The sequence below is a fragment of the Staurois parvus genome, unplaced genomic scaffold (genome assembly GCF_062004578.1).
Source record: "Staurois parvus isolate SC_StPar_1 unplaced genomic scaffold, SC_StPar_1.0 ptg000063l, whole genome shotgun sequence".
NCBI lineage: Eukaryota > Metazoa > Chordata > Amphibia > Anura > Ranidae > Staurois > Staurois parvus.
In genome coordinates, this window is record NW_028317859.1 from 140,395 (window position 1) to 158,425 (window position 18,031).

General features: G+C 39.6%; 1 protein-coding gene across 1 annotated transcript in view; it reads left to right on the forward strand.

Annotated features, from left to right (window-relative positions):
- Nucleotides 1–18,031, forward strand: part of CNTNAP1 (contactin associated protein 1) — a 227,226-nt gene that overhangs the window by 133,282 nt on the left and 75,913 nt on the right. The window contains exons 13-15 of the mRNA XM_089668764.1: nt 5,546–5,749; nt 11,255–11,411; nt 11,658–11,785. Coding sequence (XP_089524890.1) covers nt 5,546–5,749; nt 11,255–11,411; nt 11,658–11,785 — 489 coding nt within the window. The remainder of the gene's footprint in view (nt 1–5,545; nt 5,750–11,254; nt 11,412–11,657; nt 11,786–18,031) is intronic.

Below are 18,031 nucleotides of genomic sequence, written 5' to 3' on the forward strand. Positions count from 1 at the left end.
ATTTGTAAACCAAAAAGACCGTTTCCCATAGGAATGCATTGAAAACCAATTAATCCATTCCGAATGTCAGAAAAAAGTAAACGCTACTAAAATATTGCATGAGTTATTTTATCAAGTCATGTGGTATTTTAGTAGTGACAACCATGTGTTAATGTTTCAGCTGTCAGCGGGGTTCCCCACTGACAGCTGAATGTAAAAGAATTGCCGGCAATTAAAAAAAATAATTTAAAATACGGCTTGGTGTCCCCGCTCCCATCGATACCAAGCCCTTCGTGGGGGTCACCCCCCAAAATCCATACCAGACCCTTATCCAAACATGCAGCCCGGCAGGTCAGGAAAGGAGGGGGGGATGAGCGAGCGCCCCCCCCCCTCCTGAACCATAAGACGCCACATGCCCTCAACATGGGAGGGTGCTTCAGGACAGGCACCTTGTCCTCATGTTGAATAAAAAAAAAAGGCTTCGCTTCCGACGATGTATTCCAACCGTCTGCCTGCGCCGGTGGTTTGACAGTTCTTAAATATGTAAGGGGTGGGCCACCCGGGGACATCAACTGAGTGACCTGCCCCATGTGACATCATTGATGGCCCTGCCCCTTTCTTTTAATAAAGGACTTGTTAAAGACCATGTCCTGTCTTTTTTCACACTACACTTTTTGTTTTTTTGTGAATGAGTAGGGGTACCATGTACCCCATACTCATTCACATGGGGGGGGGCCTGGGATCTGGGGTCCCCCTTGTTAGAGGGAGCTTCCAGATTCTGATAAGCCCCCTGCCCGCAGACCCCCACACCCACCGGCCAGGGTTGTGGGGAAGAGGCCCTTGTCCCCATCAACATGGGGACAAGGTGCTTTGGGGGGGGAACCCCCCTGCCCCAAAGCACCCCCCATGTTGAGGGCATGTGGCCTGGTATGCTTCAGGAGGGGGGTGCGCTCTCTCGTCCCCCCCCCCTTTCCTGACCTGGCGGGATGCTTGGATAAGGGTCTGGTATGGATTTTGGGGGGGGGGGCCCATGCCTTTTTTTTTTTTTAATTTTTGGCTTGGGAGTTCCCCTCAAAATCCATACCAGACCCGAAGGGCTTGGTACGGATGGGAGGGGGACCCCCACGCCGTTTTTTTATTTATTATGGTGCTGGTTTTTAAATGTAATTACCGCTTTTTTTTTCTTCACTATAGCTCAGAAATTCAGCTTTCACTTTCCCCAGCTGAAAGAGAGAAAGTTTTCTTTTAGTTTATTGCCCTGAGTTAAGAGAAACAATGTTTCCTTTTAGTTTCTTAAAAGAAACAAAGTTTTCGTCAACTCCGGGGAAAGTGACAGCTAATTCTGTGTGCTATAGTGAAGAAAAAAAAAAGCCGACAATTGCATTTAAAAATTGGCACCGACATGCGAAAAGAATTTGTAAACCGAGGCATTATTTTCAATGAATTTTCATCCGTAAACCGAAAATTACGTTAACCGAGGCGTTTGTAAACCGAGGTATTACTGTACCTGAATTTGGCCTGGTGTCAGCCCTGTACAGCAGAGCTCAGTTTGGGAGAGGGAGAGGTAGAGCCAGCACAAGGAACCAATCAGTTGTGCTGCTGCATACTGATAGGAGGAGAGAGCATAATGACAGAGATGACTTCACAGGCTGGGTGAGGGGAAATACCTGTACATGTTAATAAACTTCAACAGTGAATAAGCTGTTCTCCTTCCCTATCAGACATGGCTGTGTTATGTGGTAGAACTGTGTAAATCTCAGGACTGAATAGACAGATAAAAAAAATAATTTGAAAGATAAAAGGCTTCCTTATGTTTTGCATCTGTTTATTTAGCTATGTGTCTGGAGCTCAGTTTTAAATTGAATCTCAAATTTGCCAATGCAGCGCAAAGCAGCGTTGGTGTACTTTGATGCTGTTCCCCTACCACTCCAACTGATGGCAGAGTGAGGCGAAGAAACACAATGAGCAATTTTATTTCTTCAGAAAACAATCACAGTCTAAGTAGAAAAGCTCCAATAGGCTCTGCTGAGTCAGAGCTGTACGGTAGCAATACAGAGGTGCCTGGTGTAGTTCACTAAATTGGCTACTACATGTTGTCTTAACTACTTGCCAACCAGCGACGTACCAGTTTCGTGCTGGACTACTTTTAAAGGCGGAGGAAGGAGAATGCACTGTAGAATTACAGTGTGAAAAAAAAATCAAATCAAATAAAAATTAAAAAAAGTGAAAACGTTTCCCCATGCTTGCTCATAATGCGAACTCACATGGAAGTCTCACATCCATAAACGGCGATCGCACAACACGTGAGGTATATTAGGTATCTATTTATTCGATGTAACATCATCTTTCATATTTTTCCAAACAATTATACTGTGTTTTTGATGAGCTTACCAAGATATATATATATATATATATATATATATATATATATATATATATATTTATATATAGTTGTGTTCAAAATAATAGCAGTCAGACATCACTAACCTGATCAATCACTGTTTTTGGTAGAAATTATATTTCTACATGGCAAATAATTTACTAGCAGGTGTAGTAGAGTAATAGAAATCCAACAGACCCAACAGTCATGACATGCATGCTGCTGATTCTGTGTATTGAATCACTAATTGAAAGGGGCATGTTCAAAATAATAGCAGTGTGGAGTTCTATTAATGAGGTCATTCATTCTTTGAAAAACAGGTGGCAATTATTGCCCTTATATAAGGAAGGAAGGCAGCAAATGTTGTACATGCTGGTTACAGTGCATTTCTCTCTGAAATTCTGAGGAAAATGGGTCGTTCCAGACATTGTTCAGAAGAACAGCATACCTTGATTAAAAAGTTGATTGGAGAGGGGAAAACATATATAAAGAAGTGCAGAAAATGATAGGCTGCTCAGCTAAAATGATTGCAAATGCTTTAAAATGGCAACCAAAACCTGAAAGACGTGGAAGAAAGCGAAAAACTACCATTCGAATGGATAGAAGAATAGCCAAAATGGCAAGGACTCAGCCAACAATCAGCTCCAAGAAGATCAAAGAAGGTCTAAAGTTACCTGTGAGTACTGTTACAATTAGAAGACTCCTATGTGAAGCCAAGCTATCTGCAAGAAGCCCCCGCAAAGTCCCACTGTTGAAAAAAAGACATGTGCTGAAGAGGTTACAGTTTGCCAAAGAGCACATTGACTGGCCTAAAGAGAAATGGCGCAACATTTTGTGGACTGATGAAAGTAAGATTGTTCTTTTTGGGTCTAGTGGCCGGAGACAGTTTGTCAGACGACCCCCAAACACTGAATTCAAGCCACAGTACACTGTGAAGACAGTGAAGCATGGTTGCACAAGCATCATGATATGGGGATGTTTCTCATACTACGGTGTTGGGCCTATTTATCGCATACCAGGGATCATGGATCAGTTTGAATACATCAGAATACTTCAAGAGGTCATGCTGCCTATGCTGAAGAGGAAATGCCCTTGAAATGGGCAACGACCCCAAACACACCAGTAAACGTGCAACATCTTGGTTCCAGACCAACAAGATTGACGTTATGGAGTGGCCAGCCCAATCCCCGGATCTTAATCCAATAGAAAACTTGTGGGGTGACATCAAAAATGCAGTTGCTGAGGCAAAACCAAGAAATAGAGAAGAACTGTGGAATGTAGTCCAATCGTCCTGGGTTGGAATACCTGTTCACAGGTGCCAAAAGTTGGTTGACTCCATGCAACACAGATGTACAGCAGTTCTCAGAAACAGTGCTTATACAACTAAATATTAATTAAGTGATTTAAAGGAAAGCAAAATCTTCAAACATTTTTCAGTTTATATAGAGAATGTTTGAGTTTGTAAAGAAGAATACAAACACTGCTATTTTTTTGAACAGTCTAATATTCACTTTTCTTCAATTTTTTTAGAGGAACAACACAAATTTGTTATATTTTCCTTCATGTTTTGATTAGGAATAGAACATGTAGTGTTCCCAATGCATTTGTGTGTATGGAAATAAAAGCTATTAGAAGGATTTTGAGCTGTATTCACTTTTTTCAACATACTGTTATTATTTTGAACACAACTGTATATAGTTCATGTTGGAGGTCATATATATTTTTTAAGTTAATATTTTTTTTTGCACATCTTTATTGATTTGCATTCATATTTTTAGTTACGCTGCACTTTTTTTTTTATATTGATTTCTATTGATGTTTGAACACACAACAGTGAATAGCTGCAACACAATATATTAGTTTTCCTATAGACATTTGGGTTAGCGCGGGAGTTTTTTCTTTTTTGGTTAATTCATTTTTACAGAAAAATTGCATTAAAAAAACTGCTGCACAAATTTCATGCAACAAAAAATTGCAACACCCACAGCTTTATTCTCTAGGGCCTCTGCTTAAAAAATTATAATGTTTGTGGGGTTCGAAGTCATTTTCTATAAAGGAAATGCTGATTTTTATATGTATGTGAGAGGTGTCAGAATTGGCCTGGGGTTCAGGTGGAATTAGGTGTAAGAACAGGTAGTGAATAGTAGGCATATGTTTGTGCCTAGGTAGCCACTAGAGGGGTCCCCAGAAATGTGAGCTAGGAGTGCTGTAAATAGCAGGAAGTGCCAGCCCTGACATTGCCAGCGTGAGATACCTTTGGAAAGATGGCTGTGTATAAATAAGTCTTGCAAAAGTCTACCTGGCAGGTGCTGGTCATTGGAATCCATGCAAGGGCCAAGGCATACAAAGATGTAGTCTTCAAGACTTTAGCTTCTGGAAACTTCCTCTTTGAAGGGGGGCAAGGAAGAAGACTATTCACATCCTTTGGCTTGGGATGTGGGACTGCTTGCTAGAGGCCGCTCCTATGTAAAGCCAATGCGTTTCAGTAAAGAGTTTTTAGGCTATGGTTGTGTGGACTTTTTCTTCTAACCCCATGATGGGCATGTCTTCTAGAAACAAAACTTGTGCAGGGGAGGCAGTTATTGAGGTCCATTACTTTAAGACCTAGGGAAGGTAAGGAGCAATCTACTGGTGGTGCATGTTAGGCAAGACAGGGGCCTTCGAGTGGTGCCACTGTAATGGTGCCTAGGAGAGGTTCCTTTGCCCACAGTGCCTCAGTGAGCCAAAGGGGCCAACCCATTCTGGACAGGAATAGTTTTAAAAAGTACAGTTGCATGTGGAGGACATGCTCCCCAGCACGCGACTGGAACAGCACTCAACAGAGCTAGAAATCTACATTCAGCAGGAAACATGAGCTTTGCTGATGACAAGTCTGACTGAGCAAGGGGGTGCATTGCATGTCTGCAGAGAGAAATCTCATAGAGAGCAAGGGTCATTCTCTGCAGCCTGCTGGCAGATGACAAGCTTTTCTACTTTGGCTGTGGCTGCTTTAAAAAACAAAACAAAACAAAACTGTACGATTTTTCATACTGATCAAATGTTGCTTATAATCACTGCAGTAATTACAGTAAGCCATTTGTTAACATTCCAGAATCTGCCTCCAATGTTTTAATGTGAAACAGTAAGTAGAATTAAATTAAAGAATCATATAAATCCCTGACCGTTGCTGTGTTTGTTGCATATTAGAGGAAAGAGCTTGGACCTTAGTACAACACGACCGGTACTATCGCACTAAAGTGGTTGGCTCCAGTCCAGACCAGCCGTTCTTAGGAGAGGTGCATTACTGGAATGCTTCTTGGGGAGAGGTGTCTGCATTGGCTAATGGATCGGAATATTGTGAACAGATGATAGAACTATCCTGCTACAGGTCCAGGCTCCTCAATACACCAAGTAAGAGATTTCTCATGAATTACCAATTATGCCATATCTTGTATTATCTAATGCTTTCTACATTTTTACTAATAGGCAACTAGTACTATTATGAGTGCTTTTCACATTGACACTCAAACTGTACTCTGTATCTCACAAATGGCTTTGTATTATGGTAACAATATGTCCCTATATTTCTACATAGTATCATATGTGTACCATCAGTAGACATGCGCAGAACCAATGTGTTTCTTTTCGCTTCGGAACGATACGTTAAGTTACTAATTTCATTTTGTTACATTCGTTTTCGACCAGATTCAAACTTTTCCAATAGATTTGAATCAAATTTGAATAAAAAATATTGAAATGATCCGAATTCATTGTGAAGAATAGCTGGTTCTATTCTCTTCAAAGTTCAAATTTCAGAAGACGTATATTTTTTTTCTATTCTATTCTGTTTTTTTCTATTCTAATCTATTTTCTATTATTTTTTTTTGTATTATATTCCAGGCTATTCTATTCTTTTATTTTCTATTCTATTCCTTTATTTTCTACTCTATTCTGTTTTGTTCTAGTCTGTTTTATTTTATTCGAAACTCAAATTTTGGAAGATGGCTATATTCTATTGTTTTCTTTTTTATTCCTTTATTTCTGTTCTATTCTTTTCTATTCCTTTATTTTCTGTTCTATTTTATTAGTTTCTATTCTATTCTTTTATTTTCTATTCTATTCTATTCTTTCATATTCCTTTCTTTTCCTAATTCAAATTTCGGAAAACAGCTATATCCTAACACTAATACACACAGTCTTTGATGGAAATTTTCAATAGCCAGCAATACAATGCATATAAAAAGTCTACACACCCCTGTTAAAATGTCAGGTTTCTGTGATGTAAAAGAAATTAGAGAAAGATAAATAATTTCAGAACTTTTTCCACCTTTAATGTGACCTATAAACTGTACTCAGAACTCAATTGAAAATAAACTGAAATCTTTTAGGACGGGGAAGTAAACATTACCAGGAACTGGATGTCCCTCCAAAATTGATGAAAAGACGAGAAGAAAACCAGTCTGGTAGGCTGCCAAGAGGCCTATAGCAACATTAAAGGAGCTGCAGGAATATCTGGCAAGTACTGACTGTGTGGTACATGTGGCAACAGTCTCCCGTATTCTTCATATGTCTGGGCTATAGGGTAGAGTGGCAAGACGGAAGCCTTTTCTTACGAAGAAAAACATCCAATCCCAGCTAAATTTTGCAAAAACACATCTGAAGTCTCCCAAAAGCATGTGGGAAAATGTGTTATGATCTGGAACCGGGGCCTTAGTCAAAGTAAGAGGGGATTATGAACAGTTCCAAATACCAATCAATACTGGCACAAAACCTTCAGGCTTCTGCTAGAAAACTGAACATGAAGAGGAACTTCACCTTTCTGCCTGACAATGACCCTAAGCATACATCCAAATCAACAAAGGAATGGCCAGAAGGAGATTGAAGTTTTGGAATGGCCCAGCCAGAGCCCAGACCTGAATCTGATGGAAAATCTGTGGGGTGATCTGAAGAGGACTGTGCACAGGAGATGCCCTCACAATCTGACAGATTTGGAGATTTTTTGCAAGGAAGAGTGGGCAAATATTGCCAAGTCAAGATGTGCCATGCTGATAGCCTCATACCCAAAAAGACTGAGTGCTGAAGTCAAATCAAAAGGTGCTTCAACAAAGTATTAGTTTAAGGGTGTGCACAGTTATGCAACCTCAATATTTTAGTTTTTTATTTTTACTTCCCTCCACCTAAAAGATTTCAGTTTGTTTTTCAACTGGGTTGTACAGTTTATAGGTTACATTAAAGGTGGATAAAGTTCTGAAATTATTTATCTTTGTCTCATTTTTTTACATAGAAACCTGACATTTTAACGGGTGTGTAGACTTTTTATATTCACTGTATGTTTGGAATTCGATTCAAATTATTTCGGACAAAATTTAGTTTTGTTATTTTGAATGCATTTAAATTAGTCACTATTGTAATTCAAAAATTTGGATATAACCAATCTCCAAATATCATAAATTTGGTCCAAATTTGAATTCGGAATGAAATGAACAGCACGTCTAATCATCAGTCACCGCCAAGTGTCAACTGATTTTGTAGCAGTGATTCCTTGCCAATACAAATCATAAGCAATTTGTTACAAGTGGCAACATTCTAAAGTGACAGTGGATACATGGGGAAAATAGCAGAGATCAGCTAATGAAAAACATTAACCATTTCCCCCCTTCCTGAACAAGCCATTTTTTGCGATACGGCTCTGCGCTACTTTAACTGACAATTGCACAGTCATGCAATACTGCACCCAAATTAAATTTAAGTCCTTTTTTCCCACAAATAGAGCTTTCTTTTGGTGGTATTTGATCACCTGTGTGTTTTTTATTTTTTGTGCTATAAACAAAAAAAGACCGACAATTTTGAAAAAAAACCCCAATATTTTTTACTTTTTGCTATAAAACATATCCAATAAAAAAATGTAAAAAAAATCTAATTTCATAATAAATTTAGTCCAAATTGTATTCTGCTCCATGTCTTTGCTATAAAACAAAAAATCCCAATACATGTAAATTAATTGGTTGACATGAAAGTTATAGTGTCTACAAATGGTGGTACTGTATATATACTGGACTTTTTTTTTTATACTAGTAATGGCGGCTATATAGCGGGACTGCGGCAGGCATTATGACACTGGGTGGGAACTAACTAACTGCCACTGACATCCCCAGTGACACTAATACAGTGATCAGTGCTAATAAAAAGGACTGACACTGTACTAATGGCACTGGGCAGGAAGGGGTTAACATCTGGAGCAATCAAAGAGTTAACTGTGTGCTGTGGTTATTTTTTTTTCAACATGTGCTGTGTGTGTTTTACTTTGGAAACATGCTGCTGTGTATTTCTCTGCTGTGCAGGGAAATACGCAGCAGCATGTTACTGCTGGCAGGAGAGAGACCTGTATTGTTTTCTCACAGGTCTCTGCCCTGTAAGTATTACTCAGCATTTGCCGATGGCCAGCAGAGTATCTCTGGCCAGGTCCCAGTAATTGACATCTGTATCCACCATTGGCGGTGTGGGTAGAGTAGCATGCGCAAGCCCCCTACTCGGAAATGTAAATCACGTATATGTATACTTGAGTTTGCTCAGCCCTGCTGTCCTGTAGCAGTATTTCTGCTATAGGGCAGCGGGCAACTGGTTAAAATACTGAATGCACTAAATTCCTTTGTACACTCAAAAGCATGGATCCTGTTGCACACCTTTTGGTTTGCTAACATGAAAAACATTGTGGTAATGGAATATTTAACTGCTTCCCTTAAAAATACTAAGGAAAAGGTCAGAACCACCTGTGATTCCTGTATATACTTTACTACTTTGTCACAAAACCCTGTGCTTATCAATCGCTGTTATCCAATTAGCCTTTAGATTTTAGGTATAACAGTTAAATCAGAGGTGCTCAACCTTTTGAAGAGTGAGGGCCACTTAAGTGATTTGGTAACCAGTAGTAGGACACAATGAAATTAAATGGTTCAGAATTTCAACAATTTTCTCCTGCAGCCACTGAATGCCATCTGGAGAAGGGAGAGGAGGAGAAGCCAGATTTCAACGTTTGCAGGTAGAAAATGTTTATTGTGCCTTCAAAATAAAACATTTGAAATTCTGGACCATTTCATGGAAATCCGCAGCTTTTCCCTGCAGATCAGTGTAAAAGCAGCCTAATAGTTGTTAACCCTTTTATAGGTTCTAATATGCCCACTGCAAAAGATCAGTTTATGTTTTGTTTAATACATTGACCTTCTTCGTGCTCTCTCTGTGGCAGCCTGCTTCCTCCGCTGCTGGTGCCTGCTCAATGCACTCTGATGCTCTTGAAAGACGGGTCAGCAAACTCAGATCACAATCAATGGGTTGCCAAGCCCAGGCATACACTTCCATGGTTTGAGGTCGAGGTGCAAATCAGAGAACTCTGAGGGCCACAGGTTGAGCACCCCTCAGTTAAATGATTCTATTTCTTATGAAAAATAGAATTTTTGCACCCACCATGAAATCCATATCTTGTAGTCCATTACGGAATACAGGAATTCTTGGAATTCAAGACTATTGGCTTATACAGGAGAAATGGACACTGGAAACAAACAAATCAAATGGCCACCACAGGATAACCTTGCCCACAACCATCATGCCTCGGTTTGTAGCAAAGTAGTACCAAGAAAATCAACAAAAACAGAGGGGATAGACCTATGTCCCTCAATAGACAACAAAAAAATTATTTTGCATTGAGTATAAATATCTGATTTTCTTGAGCATCCATTGAGGGACTACCCACAGCTCAAAGAGCCATCTGCCTCTCTGAAAAGTTCCCAATGATAATTTTTATTTTTTAGCTATCTGTAATGGGGTAATTCTTCCCAATGACCACAAGGATAAGGAGCATTCTTCCCACTGACCATCACACTAATGTATCATGAGATGTAGTTATACATTTTTAGCAGGGGTTTCCTGAGACCAGAAAGTCATTTTCAAGGGTTCCTCTATGTTCAAAAAGTTGGGAAAGGCTGATCTAGACAGAGTTGTCACTGTAGAAAAGCAGGACTATGGCAGGAGAACACCAGTAAGGAAGAAGTAGGAAAATTGTGACCGGTTCCCCACACCTGACACAGCAAGAATGGGTTGCCGCAGCTCACTCTAAAGATGAGCAGACAGGGACAGGCAGCACTGCCATAATGCCATGGCCCAGAATACTGGCCTAATTTGCAGCAGAGTCCTGTGAAACTAGACACAGATCAGGTACACATACTTACAATATGCCATGGCCCTGGTCCTGACATAAAGCATGGAACAATACTGGCCTGAACTTAAACATGTGATCCTGGAACATAGATGACTGGGATTGTAGGGCCATCACAGAGAGAACACCAAAATGGAAACCTGGGAAAACCTGTGCTCGGTAAACTTCAGAGATTTCCAGAATTGAATATATCCAGCATGAATCTACCAGGGTATGTTGGTAGACTTCCAGGATGTCCTATATGTTTCAATAGCTGTTCATAGACATTCTTCCAAATGAATAGAGAACAGCAGAGCTGAAGAACTCCAGAATTCCAATAATCCAGAATTGTAAGAATTTCTGTGTCCTTCAGTGGAATATATAGATATGTTATCCATATCTCAAAGGCTCCATATCTGCTCCTCTCAATAGATGCATAAAGGGAACTCACAATCATTCCCTGGCAGAAGGTGATAACCTGTTTAATTTTTTTACATTAATACCACTGATATCTCTATGTATTTTGAATGATTTACAGTTTGACTACATGTTTAGTTTTGCAACAAGAGGTACAATGTGGGATCAATTTTCAAATGACAGAATCAGACATAGTCCTCTACTATCATTATACAGGAGATTAGCCTTCGTATCAAACTGTGTTTATGTAAAATGATATCTCTTTCTGTTGCAGTGATATTGCTGACTGTTCTCATATTGTACTGTTTCAGTGGGATTGCCTTTTAGCTTTTGGATGGGAAGAAATAATGAGAGACATTTTTACTGGGGTGGCTCTAACCCTGGAATTCAGAGATGTGGTTGCGGCATCGAGAAAAGATGTGCAGACCCCAAATTGTACTGTAATTGTGATGCTGATCACCTTCAGTGGTAAGTGAAGATATATTTCTATTCATCAGAAATATTCTTACATGCCACTTACCTCTGATAATATTGCATAGTCAGCTGATATGTATAATAAATATTGCAGTAATCGTTAATATTTCTAAAAGTATTTTGTACTGATTTCAGTTATAGTTGACAGGGAAAAAATGTCCATAAATTGATAGCCTTTACAATTGAAGATAAAACATATCTGTTGAAGAAAATCGATAAACTAATATACCTTTCTTTTAGGAGATATGACAGAGGGTTATTGACCTTCCGTGATCATTTACCAGTGACCCAGGTGGTTGTCGGAGATACAAACCGCACTAGTTCTGAAGCTTGGTTTTTAGTTGGACCTCTACGTTGCTATGGAGACAGTAAGCAACACCTTCCATATCTAAGAATTAGGATATGTTCTTAAATGTTCCTTATCCAGCAGGTCTCCCTCTGGTTCATCAGGCCTTGGCCCAAACATTCAACTAAGAAAGAGTAACACTTGGTCCTAGTGTGCCATTGTTTATTTTGACAATGCCCTGTAAATGGCATAAAAACCTATGCTGCTCTCCAACATGTGAAATGCTTGATGCCAACCAATAGACTTTCCTGTAGTATGTACGAATATGATCTTCCAAAATCGACAAAGCCGTGTGTCAGCAAGAAATGCGGGGCTGAGCGTGACATGTTCTTGCCCATACGCGGCTTTCTTTTGTAGTAAGCTTGTCCCTCCAGCTTGCTGTAGTTTGTGTGAGAGGAGAATTTAGGACAGAGGTGACCGCTGTATACACCGTACACACCGAGAGCAGTGGCTGCAGCTTATACCATCCTGGTGGGAAATTGGAGTCCGGTCTCTTAAGGGGCCAGTATAAATGAACTAGCCATTAAGGTATAGCAATGAATGAGCATAGATTGACCAATGGTTAAAGCGTTTGTGACCTATTTTTCATATAGTTCAAGGAAGAAGGTGAGTGCATGGTACACCTATTGATGACGGGAAGCACTTTGGATTAATGCACACACTGGATAAAGTGAATACTGAAACACGTTTTGTGGTGCACGCTGTGTTTTGTTTAATGTGCGTGCATACGTTTGGTTCACTTAGCTTATTTAAACGGTGTTGCACTCCGGAATATGGTTTGTTTTTTATGTATGTTTTTGAGAGCCATGACTGAGTGAAGACATATTTGGAGGGCGCAAACACGGATTTATCACTACATGAAGGATTTATTCCAACAAAAAGCATTTGACCTATTATAATTTGTAGGTCAAGCCTCTAGGTGAGCGGGAAGTGTGTCTTGACTACACGGCTTTGGAAAGTGGTTGACAACACATTTATTTGGACATTCTGAACTCAGGATCTGGACTATTTTTTTTTTTTTCACAGTTGATTTATTGTGGATTGATGTTTATTGTGTATTTGAGCTTTACTTAATTTATTTTTCTGATGAGGAGTTAGCGCAGTACATTTTTTGTTAAATTGTCTTTTTTAAGTGAGAGTATACTTGGTGAGTGGTTGCAGCAATCTCCCCCTTCTGTCATTTATTCTTATTCATGCTATAATGTAACAGCGCAAAAGCGTGAGTTACTACATTGGAAGATTTCCTTTTACCTCCTGCTCTGGTGACAACTGAAACATTTTGGATTCACGTCACTCTTTGTGAAATGTCCCCAACAAGACAGTCAGGAAAAGATGGTCTGACAGAGGTTTAATCTCTTTCCTAAATAAATATATCAGTCTGAAATGGGACAATAACTAAAAGAACTGCCAGCCCTCTCCTGAGATAGCCTTGCACAATTTCTTAAAGTTTGGCCCCATGAGGCTGTGTGCATAGCTGGATTGCTCTTAGGGACAGGAATTCTTTGCCTTCTCCCTTCCCACCTTTGTTCCCTTTTTCCCGCCTTTCCTGATTTTACTATCTTTTTTATTGTTAACTTTCTTTCTACTTTTCTTGGCTTTTTCTTTGTTTGTCCGCTCTTTCTTTTTTCTTCCATGTATTCACAATCTTCTATGATACTGTTACAAACTCTCTGAAATTCCCTGGAAATGGTATTCCCCTCAAGTCTCATCCTGAATACCTATTCTACTTTCAAGTGTGTGTGTGTATATGTATATATGTATTTATACATAGTGGGTATAGAAAAAAAAATCATCCCCTCCCCTTTGAAATAATCACATTTTGTTGCTTTGAAACCTGAAATGAAGACAAGCGCAGTTTTTGTTTTATTCAGCTGTAATTACTCAGTGAAACGTATAACATCCAAGTGAAAGGTAAAACATCAACATGTCAGAAAAAATTCAAAAGCAGAATCACTGAGCTGGAAAAAGGATCACCCCCTCCTAAAAATGACTTGTAAACTCAATCAGGTGTAGCTAATAACCTTCTCAATGGCAAAAAAGCCTTTTGACATTCAACTGTGATCAGCTGTGGTCATTTTGATTAGCTCAGCATGAAAAGAGCTTTCCTGGATCATTTCAGTTCTTGGTAGTGCAACTGATGCAAACAATCCACTATGGGTGGCAAGACACTGTCAAAAGATCTCCAGGATAAAGTTGTGAACAGGAGATGGATACAAAAACATTTTAAAGGCTTTATTAATGCCTAGAAGCACAGTGAAATCTATTAAGTAGTGGAAGGTATTTGGTACAACACAGACCCTCCCTGGATCAGGATATTGCTCTAAACTGGATGAAAGAGCCAGGAGGAAACTGGTCAGAGAGGCTACCAAGAGGCCTACAGCAACTCTGAAGCAGTTGCAGGAATTTGTGACATAAAGGGGTCATTGTGTGCATGTGACAACAATATCACAAATCCTCCACAAATGTGGCTTGTATGGGTGGGTTACAAGTAAAAAGCCACTCCTCAAGAAAGGCCACATGCAGTCATGGCTGAGCTTTCCCAAAATGCACCTTGAAGATTCTGTGGCTATGTGGAAAAATGTGTTATGGCCAGATGAGACTACAATTGAATTATCTGGCCTCGACACTAAACGATATGTCTGGCAGTAATCCAATGCAGCTCACCATCCAAATAACACCATTTCTACAGTAAAGCATGGAAGTGGTAATATCCTATTATGGGGGGTTTCTCTGCAGCAGGGACTGAAGCACTTGTAAGGATAGAAGGAAAAATGGATGAGGCAAAATTCCATCAAATTGTTGAGGAAAATCTCGTGCTCTCTGCCAGAAAATTGTCAATGAGAATAAGGTTTACCTTCCAACATGACAATGGCCCAAAGCACACAGCAAAAATGACCACACAGTGCTTGGAGGAGAAAAAGATGAATACCCTTGCATGGCTTAGTCAGAGCCCAGACTTAAACCCCATTGAAAATCTGTGGAATGACTTGGAGACTGCCGTCCACAAACCGTCACCATCAAATTTATCTAAACTTAAACATTTATGCAAAGAAGAGTGGGTAAACACTGCAAAGTCTAGATGTGCAAAGATAGTAGAGAAATATCTCAACAGACTAAAGGCTGTAATGAAAGCAAACGGCGGTTCAACAAAATACTGACACACGGGGGTGATCCTTGTTCAAACTCAGTGATTCTGTTTTTGAATGCTTCTAATTTGTTTTCTGATCTAATGTTTGTGCTATAGCTTTCACTTGGATGTTATAAGTTTCACTGAGTAAATACAACTGGAGAAAACAAAAACTGTGTCTGTCTTCATTTCAGGCTGCAAAGCAACAAAATGTGATTATTTTAAAGGGGGGCGATTATTATTTTTTTTTTACTGTTAATATTTACTTTTATTGATATTAAAGATAAATACATCTTACAAACAACTTCAAATACATTCTCCCACACATATAGAGAAGGGAGAAAAAAAATTACTAAAGAGCATATCAATTAGTACTTACTGACTATAACTAATGTACAATCTCCCTTATATATAAAATATGATTAATTTAGTCCAAATTATTAGTAAGATTTACCATTCTGGCATATCCATCACATTCTTTGGGCTAATAATCATGCTCATCACAATTCCCTTCCCTTCCTCCTCCCCACAACACAACATACTTCTCTTCAACCTTACAACACATATATAACATGTCTACTCTACTTGTCTCTATTTCCCTCTACACATTTAGTTGCTCTTTATTTATTTTACAAGAACCATGTCTTTATTATTCACTTGTCATTAGCCTTTCCATCACTCACTGTATAGGCATTACATCTATGTTGTTAACCCATTTTCCCCATATTTTAACATATTTATCCAGGCTACCTCTATGATGATACACCATATGTTCCCTCTCTATTACTTAATTTATCATTTTAACCCATAATATATGGCTTGGGGGAGTCCTGGACAACCACCTTTGTGCAATCAATTTCTGAGCCAGAAACAACAATCCATTAGCTGCTAACCATCCATACTTTGGAGGTCATCCTTTGTCCAATCACCCCAGAATACACACCCTTGGGTCCTTTGGGATGTTAATCCCATATATCTTATTAATTGTATCAATCACCTGTGTCCAGTATCTGAACAACTTGGGACATCTCCACAACATGTGTATTAATATACCCTCTTCCTGCCCACATCATGGACACAGTGGATCATCTCTTCTGTCCAAATTAAATAATTTTTGTGGGCTTCTATATGAATGATGGATAATAATTAAATGAGTAAGTTTCTGAGACTCTGACAGAGACACATCTTCCACATTCTCCAGTATACCTAACCAATCCTGATCACTCATCATCTTTGTCTCATCTTGCCACAGCCCTCTACATCTTAATAGTGTTGCCTTTGAAGTTTTCTTTAATAATGCCTTATAAATTACTGATATTTGACCCTTCTTTGTAGTTGACCCTATTACCTTATGTAAGTATTGATAAAAACTCTTGGTTGGTAAATTGAATTCATCTTGTAAAATACAAATTCCTTCAAAACTTGACCCTGGCCTTGAAATAACTGAGGAACATATTCAAGGCCACATATCTGCCACTGGCCATTACCTTGCTGTGAGAGCCGACCACTCATCTTACTTCCCTTTTTCCTCCTTGTAATTTTCTGGTGTAACTGACAGCACTTCCTCAGTGTAATGCTTTCTTCCACTGGCACTTACACAACCAGCAAGACTATCACGCCGCTCACACGCCCAGGAAACACATGCCGGTCACTATGCCACCTTCTGTCTCCTGCTCCCATTCCACCTGTCTGGCTACACAGGACCCGGATGTCACGCGGCTTCTGGGCTTCCACTGCCACTGTCCGACTCCAGCTTCCACATGGCCGCCTATACAGGCCAAGATTCTCATGCGGCTCTCATGCTTCCCAGTCAGGATATCCATGGGATCTTATACACAGCTGCAGAGCAAGCTTCCACTCACATGGTCTGCCTAACTCCTCCCATAAATCATTCATTGGTGATTATTTTCTATGCCCACTGTATACAGTTAGGTCCATATATATTTGAACACAGGCACAATTATAGTTTTTTTTTTCAGGTATTTACCAAAACACATTCAAGCTATAGTTATATAATGGATATGGGCTGAAAGTGCACACTCTCAGGTTTAATTTGAGGGTATATAAATCCAAATTGGAGGAAGGGTTTAGGAATTACTGCTCTTAAGAGTAGCCACCCTCCCTTTTCAAGGGACCAAAAGCAATTGGACAATTGAACCAAAAGCTGTTTCATTGCCAGGTGTGGGCTACTCCTTCGTTATTTCTTCATCAATTAAGCAGGTTAAAGGTCTGGAGTTGATTCTAAGTGTGGTATTTGCATTTGGAATCTATTGCTGTGAACCTACATCATGCGTTCTAAGAAGCTGTCCATGCAAGTGAAACAGGACATTGTAAGGCTTTAAAAATGAAACAAATCCATCAGAGCGATAGCAGCAACATTAGGAGTGGCCAAATCAACAGTTTGGTACATTCTGAGGAAAGAAGAACTCACTGGTGAGCTCAGCAACATAAAAAGGCATGGACATCCACGGAAGACAACAGTGGTGGATGATCGCAGGATCCTCTTTATGGTAAAAAAAAAAAACCATTCACAACATGCAAACAAGTGAAGGACACTCTCCAGGAGGTGCGCATATCATTGTCAAAGTCTACAATCAAAAGAAGACTTCACGAGAGCAAATACAGAGGGTTCACCAAAAAGTGCAAACCATTCATAAGCCTGAAGAATAGAAAAGCCAGATTAGATTGTGCCAAAAAACATCTAAAAAAACCAGACCAGTTCTGGAAAAGGATTCTTTGGATGGATGAAACTAAGATTAATCTGTACCAGAATGACAGGAAAAAATAAGTGGGGAGAAGGCTTGGAACAGCTCATGATCCAAAGCACACAACGTCATCTGTAACACATGGTGGAGGCAGTGTGATGGCATGGGCATGCATGGCTTCCAGTGGCACTGGGTCATTGGTATTTATTGATGATAAGACAGAAGCAGCCAGATGAATTCTGCAGTGTTTACAGATATACTGTCAGCCCAGATTCTGCCAAATGCACCAAAGTTGATTGGACAGCTCTTCACAGTACAGATGGACAATGATACAAAACACACTGCAAAAGCAGCCCAGGAGCTTTTGAAGGAAAAGAAGTGAAATATTCTACAATGGCCGAGTCAATCACCTGCTCTCAACCCAATTGAGCATGCA